At 44.1% G+C, this 8,118-nt stretch overlaps 1 protein-coding gene across 5 annotated transcripts in view; it reads left to right on the top strand.

Annotated features, from left to right (window-relative positions):
* RTN3 (reticulon 3) overlaps positions 1–8,118 on the top strand; it is a 48,773-nt gene continuing 40,655 nt past the window's right edge. For 2 of the 5 annotated variants that reach the window (XM_031942698.1, XM_031942697.1), the window contains exon 1: positions 1–612. In XM_031942698.1, the coding sequence (XP_031798558.1) occupies positions 465–612 (148 nt within the window). In that variant the 5' untranslated portion in view covers positions 1–464. Of the gene's footprint in view, positions 613–1,362; positions 1,483–1,539; positions 1,771–8,118 lie in introns of those variants that run through there. The other 3 variants (XM_031942699.1, XM_031942700.1, XM_031942701.1) reach the window with 3 other exon arrangements.

Raw genomic sequence — 8,118 nt, 5'->3', positions numbered from 1 at the left:
CAGACAGACTCTCTGCGGGGGTGCGGGAGGCTCCCCCAACCCCCTCCAGCCTCGAGACACGTGCTCCCAAGAGCCGGGACTGCGCCTGGGGGTGGGGCTTTAGTGCCGACACCTCCTCCCCTCCCCAAGGAGGAGAGGGAGGGCTGCGGCGGCGCGCGGAGGCGCGGGAGGGATGTGTGCGCCTGCGCACTAGCTCCGCTGCGGGCCAGAGGCGGCCGCCGCCCACCTCCTCCTGCCGGGCTCTGAGCCGCAGTGCGCCTGCGCATCCCGTCCGGCGCGCGCCCGAGCTCGGAGCCCCTCCCCCGCTGCTCCTGAGCGCGGCTGCCCGTCAGTCCGTCAGTCAGTCGGTGGCTCAGTCGCTCGCCGTCCGCCTTCAGAGTCGCAGCTGCTGCTCGCCTCGCCGTCGTCCCCGTCCTCGTCTTCTCGCCTCGCCTCTGCCCTTCCCGCCTCCCGTTGGCGAGGCCATGGCGGAGCCGTCGGCGGCCACCCAGTCCCCGTCAGTCTCGTCGTCGTCGTCCGGGGCCGATGCCGCCGGAGCCGTGGCAGGCGGCGGGGGAAGCCCCGGGGCCTGCTCGGGCCTGGGGGGCAAGAGCTGCGCCTCGTCCTGTGCGGGTGAGGAGGGGGAGGGGCGGCGCGGCACGGGGGAGGGGGAGGGGCGCCCCGCGGGGAGGTGGGGGGTGGGGGAAGGGCGGCCCCTCGGGGGGCGGGGGAAAGGGGCGAGGGCGAGCCCTAGGGCTGGGGGTGACCCCAGCAGGGTCGGGGTGGGGGGGGTAGCCTCGAATGGTAACCCCCAGACGAGCCGGTGACTTTTCCTGGAGCGTGGGGGTGGGGGTGGAGCGGGGCCCTGGGGTGGGGCCGTGGGAAAACACGGCAGGGGGAGGGGAAGACGGGAGGAAGCGAACATGGGGGACAGGGTGGGGGAAACACCCCGCCGCCACCCTCTTACTCCTCCCCCACAGCAGACCTTGGGTGCCGAGAGGAGGGGGCAGTGGGGAGGAGGCCTCTGCTGTGGGAACTGCCCCCCCTCCCATGGTTAGACCTTGGGGAAGCCCCATCCCCTTCCTTTGCCCGGGTTCTAGAGCTCCAGGGTTGAGGGGGGCAGGTGAGCTAGAGCATGGATGAGGAGGGGTCCCCGCCCATCCAGGTGGGTTGACTAGCCCGGATTGAGCACCTACTGTGTGCCGGGGGCCCAGGGCAGCAGAGAATTGGGGGGGGGGAAGGGCTAGGCTTCCGATTCCAGGCTGGCACGGACGGCACCGTGTCGTGGGGGAGAAAGGGTCTCTGGGGGCGGGGCGGGGGCAGCCTTTTTTGTGCGTTTCCATGGCGCTGGGGCAAAACCGCCCAGGGCGGGGACTGGTCACTGAAGGGTGGCGGGGGGCAGCGGGGCGCTGGACGCCCCCGCGATGGCACCCGCATCCCCCCTCGAAGGCGAGGCCGCCTCCCTGGGCGTTCCCACGCCCCCCACCCCCGTTTTAGCCGAAGGTAACCGATGGGGGTGCGGGCTGGGGGCCCCCCTCTTTTAGCTCTGGGCGTAGCGCCGGCCTCCTCGGAGGCACGGCGCCCGAGGCCGGCGCGGACGGCCGGAGGGCGAAGGGACAAATGAGACAAAGCCCCTTCCCCCCTCCCCGAATGGCGCGGAGGGAAGCTTCGGAGCGGCCGCTGGCGTTCCCATTGTAGCCGGCGCGCTCGAGGGGGGAGCTGCTGCCGGCGCCCCTGGGCCGAGCTCTGCAGTGCGGATGCCTCCTCGGAGGAAGAAGGGCCAGTGGGCAGGTGACAGTTCTTAAAGGGGCCGGAGCCGCGGACGGAGGCAGCCTGGGTCCGGCCACCTGTTCAGCGGCTTCCCTGCCCCCCTCGGGGTCTCCCAGTGTGCGGAGCATTGTTGGGGGAGAAGCAGCTTATTTCCCTGGAAGCTGGGTTAGGCTGCTTTGGGGCAGGTTTTAGGCAAGTAACTGAGGAGTGAGACAGCAAATTTGGAAGCCCTGTGTGGACGTTAAACGATTATTTCTCCCTATTTTTCTCTCTGCCAAATTCTAAAGGAAAGGCAGTTCTGTTATTACTAAGCAACTGGGTTTGTGGGAGGAGGGGCATTATCCGCCCTTAGCAACTTGGGGGTTTGGGTACTATTCTGCCATGTTCAGTTCCTTTGTTTTCTAATATATACATAGCATTTAATTTCAGTATCGTTTTATGATTTAGACCAGTGATGTCCAACTCAAGTTGAGAGGGCCACTAATCTGTACAGAAGGGTCTTTGCCAGTCCCTTAAATATGTTGTCTGTTTTATTGTATTTTATTTTGTTAAATATTTACTCATTTTATTTTAGAATGGTTTCGACATCTCTCTCTGGTCACTTCTGCTCTAGACCATAGTTCTGGGAATGAAATCTTTGGGCTTCGTAGTGATGGAGGTATTGGCTAGAGGAAGCACTAAAATTTAATTCTAAAATTTACACTTTCCACATAAATTATGAAGTTATTTCAGGGTCACTTCTTTTCTATTGTCTATCTCTGAAAAAACTGCCCTTCTATTAATAAGGACGTGTTAAAATGACTTTTATTACATAGTAAAGCCAGAGTACAGCCTCAGTTAAATGTCTAGCGACAAAGCTTATATTTTTTTTTACATCATTATTTTTGGTATCATTTAACTAGCCACAGGTTTTCTTTTCCTCTTTGTGTATTGTCCTATCCACTGTCAAGAATGGGATAACTGGTATTCTCTAAGAAAATTTTTTATTAATGTCCTAATTTTATATCACCTTCATTCCCACACAGATTTTTCTCTTGTCCCCTTAGGACAAAGAATAAAGAAAAAAATAGCTCACCGAAACTAACCAGCACATCAGTTAAGTCTTAACAGTCTATATACGATATTCCATGCCCACAGTGGCCCTCTCCTGCAAAGAGGGGAAGGAACTATCTTAGTCATCCATTCTTCAGGTGTGAATATGGTCACTAAAATTACTGTTCAATTAAATAAATAATACATCTTTTAAGGTAGGTTTGCTTTGTACTTTGGCGATACACTTAAATGCCACATGACTTGATTTTTTTTAAGAGTTAATACTAATTGTTGTGTGGGTATAAATGTCCACATACATGTTTCTTAAATGTATTTGTATGTATAAAGCACATTGTAATTATAAATGGAATTTCCCATAGGTAATGGGTATGGACCTAAAAAATTGTGTGGACATTAAACTTTAGTAAATGCTGTCACATTTTTGTATTATCTTATGTTATAAATTTAAAGCTTTTCTCATCATTTCCAAAAAATTCAGCCTCAGTTTTGTCATTTATAAAACAAAAGGCTTGTTTATGTCATCTGTTTATGTCATCTCCATTTCTTATTTGAAATGATAACTTTTTTCCTTTCTTACCACCATCAAACCTAACTAAATATGTGAAGTATGAAGACTCATAACTTTTAAAAGTAAAAACCTTGCTTGGAAGCCTTTTGTAATGCAGATAATTAATAGTCACCTTGATTTTTTAAAAAACTGCATTATTTCTTCCTGTTTATGGCATTTAGCTGTTATATACTAATTTTCCTCTTGATAGATTTGTTGGACACTCGGTGCATAAACACTGTCATTGTTCACATTTAAGATAAAAATGAAGATTTTGTTTTCTATGTCTTCAACACTCATTATAAATACCAAGGTGAATAGATCCAGTTGTATCATTTATACAGTACAGTTTCTGTGAGTCTTCTGTGCCATCTCTATTTTTAGATCTTGCACTTAATACAAAAGCTGCATATAAAGATACTTCACTATGTAGTCACCAGGTTATTATTGAAGCTTCCTCATTGCAAAATGGTTTCCATAGCTCTAATAGTGGCAGTTAGCCCTCTGCCTGTATAAAAATAAAATGAAGTTGGTTATTGCCAGACATGTATCTTTTGATCTAATCTTAATGAGTTTGTGAAGTCTAAGGCATGTGTCATAGGAGTATCCTTAAGGCAGTATCATCTCAAACCATTTAAAGATGTTTTTCTTAAATTCTTGTTATTTCTATGATTCTCCTCATGTTGTTACTTTTTATAACTTTCCGGGAAGTTATACGAGCCAAGAAAGTCTTGATAGACTTGTTTTGTACACTGTCATACCTTTCTTTTAAAAGACAGAAATGATGCAATCAACTTCCTTCAAGGAAAAGACAGAATGATGCAATCAACTTCCATCAAGGAAATGTTGGCATTGAAGAATCAAGAATTTAAGGCAAAAATGTGGAATAATGCAGTCAACAGTTTTCTGTCTTGGTTGGTTTGGCCAGTGCTTTGGCAAAGTAGAATCAGCTCCAGGATTTGTCTTCTGATTTGGGTTATAAATCTATTCCATTTACTAGCTGTGTGGTCAACTGCAAGTTGACCAGTAAGGCACTATTTTACTATTCTGTAAAAACGTGAGAGTGGAATCCAGATAATCTTTAAAGTGCCTTCCAGCTTTGAGATTCTGTGAATTTTTAAAAGGAATTCTGTGGTGGTGAACTAGGAAATTTTTGGGGGGGTTCCCTCTTCGGACTTCCCTTTGGCATTTTTAAACTACCAAATACTAATGTGACCTAGTAGCATGAGGCAGAAGTCTTAAGATAAGACAGACTACTAATAATGGGACCTTCAACAGGAGAACTTGTATAAACTCTGGGCTTGTAGTTTATTTGTAAATTAAGATTCTTGTCTAATCTGGTTGCCTCGTGGACTTGTGAGGATCAAAAGAGTTAATGGATCAGCAAGCATCACATAAAATAGAAATATAGGAAAAGAGGAGGCCAGGTTAATGGTGACTTCGAAGATTTCTGCCTTTTGAGGGAGAAATAGTGTCAACGTTGGAATTGAAGTGAAAGATATTTATCTTTTTAAAATAATCAATTCAGGGATATCATATAGTAGTTGCTTCTGCTCATCCAAATATAGTTTAGGATCTGTTTAATATGAATTAAAATACATTCCTTAAATTTTATACTATCGTGTGAAATTTCTTGTGAAACTCCACAGTCTGGAGTTTATGTTCTCATAAATAAAGTGCCAGAATAAACTTTTATGGTATTTTCTTCTTTAAAAGAATCATCTTGGGTGGTTTAAAGATAAAACAAAACTAGAGTCATCAATCCTAGTGTTAGAAGGGGCGTGTATTTGGCTTGCAGATTTTGGGCCCTTTCTACCTTTCCAGTCTTCTTATATTTTATTCCTTTCTGCCAACTCGGTGATCCAGCCACACTGGTCTTGCTGTTTCTCCATCTCTTTCTGTTGTGCCTGCCTGGTGCCTGCCTGAATATACTTATTCTACCTCAGCCCCCAGGCTTCCCTGGCTTCCTTCCAGATTTGGCTTAAAACCCACCTTACGTTAGAAGCTGCTCCTGGCCTCTTCTCCCCAATAACTTACATTCACACTGGGTATCTTATATCAGAGTTGTTTGCATGTTGTCTCCTCCATTAGAGTGTGAGCTTCTTAAGGACAGGAACTTTTTTTTTTTTTTTTGTATCAGGGCTTAGCAGAGCACCTGGCACATAGTAAATGCTATAAACAAATGCTTCTTGACCAGTACCTGGGTAAGAACCTCTCCAATTTGGGTTTAGTTCACTCTGATGGCTGCTCCACTGGTATCCCTTCCATGGGCTTTTTGAAAGTAGCATGTTCACACTCCCAACAGGCCAATTAAATGTTTAAATTTGTATCCCAAATATCTAAATATTAGACTTGCTTCATCATCCTTAGCAAATTCTTGAGTACTTGAAATCGTTGCTTTTTTCACTCTGTGACGCCTGAAGAATTACACCCATGAAATAATCAGTGAAAGTTTATTGTGGCAAAAGTTCCATGAGGAACAGGGCTGAAGGTCAGCAGTGCAACCCTGATTATTTTGTGCCCTTAAGCTTTGACATTATGTTGGATAGGAACAGAAGTGGATGATCCCAGACTTTATACTATAAGGGCAGGGGTGTAGCAGTGTCTTTTCCTTCTGATAGGAAGCCTGGTTAGTCATTTATTCTAATGATGACCTTTATATCCGCATTTAGCCCTGCTACTTGATCTGTTAAGGGAAGAAAGGAAGGACTACAGTTGTGTTCTCACGGCGTTATTGATGTTCATTTATTGCAGCATTTTTATCATAATTGTTGCTATGATATGCAGTGATTGTTCTTGAATATGGAAACTCCTACAATAGAGACAGAAGTAAAGTGGTTATAGATGATGGACGACAACCCAATCACCAAGAATTAGGCAGCCTGTTGCCAGGTACTGAGCTTATAAAGACAAAAAGGAAACATTTTCTATCCTCAAAAAGTTTGTTTTACTGAGAGAAAACGAAGGGAATGTAGGGAAATGTATACAGAAATATCTGCAGAATACAAGGTGGATGGAGAGCTGGTCTTGGGTGGCCTGCATGATTTGTGAAGTAACATTTGGACACTTGCTGTGTTATTTTACCAAGTCACCCATCATCTCTGCTTTCTAGGTAACTTTCTAAGACCATAAATTGCAAAGTAGATGCTAAGCTGTATTTTCTTCATCCTTGACTTGTCTCATGCTAATGAAATCATAGTTCCCAATCTGACAGAGTTTGTTTTTGAGTAGATTCTGCTCATATGATTCCACCCCATCTATCTACTCTGCCCCAAGATCCTTTCAGCAGAATTTTCATTTATTGGCATAATTTACAACAAATAGCCATTCTGAAAAGCAATCTAGTATATATGAAATAATTGCAATTAGTCTGTTCTAAGTTGTTCTCTAAAGATTGTTAATTTTTTTCCTTACAAAAATGTTTGTTTTCTTGCCAAGCTTTAAAAAATTGTTCGTAAGGACTGCCCATTGTCTAGAATTTTAAGGGGAGTTTGGAAAGTAGAAATTGTGATGAGAATTTGTTTTCTTAGATCTATTTTGCCAGTTCTGGGGTGAGAGGGAATCTGTCTATTTAGCTTCGTTTATCATCTGTGTGTGTATTTCAACTATAGAAGTAAAGGAGCATATAACCTAATGAATCCAGAAAGAAAAAACCTGGGGTTTTTACAACTTTAATAGTTGTATGATTACCCAAATTGTAATTTCTCGTCAGAAGGGAATAATTTAATAACTAGCATGTGTGTAGCACTTTGAAGTTTGCAAAGCACTTATCTCAAGTGCCTACTATTCCTTTTTTAGAGATGAGCAAACTGAGACAGATAAAGAGGTTAAGTGGTTTGCCCAGATTGAATTTGAATTCTGAGCTTTCTGACTTAAAAGTCCAGTTCTCTATTCAATGAACCCCCTTTTCCTTCCCCAGCTACCAATACCTGCCTCACAAAGTTGTGTAAAGCTCTTTGCAAACTTTAATATACATGTCACTTATTATTTGAGAATTGAAGAAATCTATGGTGGGGAAGTTTAGGGACTAGAATTTCATTTCCATTGTTAAATTAAGGAAACCCTTTGAAGTAATATACTTTGCTATAGAATAGCCTTAATTCTAGAATGTATGATGTTCTGACCAGGGCAAAAAGACAAAGACTTAAAACAACGAATTTTGTGAAGTTATCAAGTATTTATATGTCATGTGCTAATATAAGTTCACTATTCAACTTAGGATCATATTTTAGGATCAAACTAATTTAGTATTCAAGCAAAGTAATTTGGTATGTTAGCAGAGCAAATTACAGATTATTATTTCGACTGGGTGTATCTAGTTTACTAGTTCAGTTTACATGGTGCATATTGTCATCTCATATACAAAATAAGATTAGTCATTGCTTGTAATTGCAGAATTGAATCCTTTAAAGATATTTCTTTGGCTCAAAAGACAATTTGTCATGGTGTCAATGCGTCTACAGACAGTTCAAGGGTGACAGAGATTGTCTTTAGGGTTATAATACTTTTCTATGGCTTTGAACAGGAGCCTTGATCAGAACTCAAAGGTTCTGATCTTTGATTTTTAAATCTCTACTTAGTATGTACTAAAAAGTGGCCTAAAACCAATCTTGTTGTTGAGGGTGGAGGGGTTATGACAATGGAGGATTGCCATAGGAAGGATGTTGTTTTCAGGAAAATTGGTAAAGGTACATGCTGCAGCTTCTATAAACAAAATTAATGTAAAGCCTAGTCATCAACTTGAAATTTCTTAACATTGAAAAGTATTA

Source organism: Sarcophilus harrisii, chromosome 6, assembly GCF_902635505.1.
Source record: "Sarcophilus harrisii chromosome 6, mSarHar1.11, whole genome shotgun sequence".
In the NCBI taxonomy this organism is placed as follows: domain Eukaryota; kingdom Metazoa; phylum Chordata; class Mammalia; order Dasyuromorphia; family Dasyuridae; genus Sarcophilus; species Sarcophilus harrisii.
This window is presented reverse-complemented; position numbering and strand designations above follow the sequence as displayed.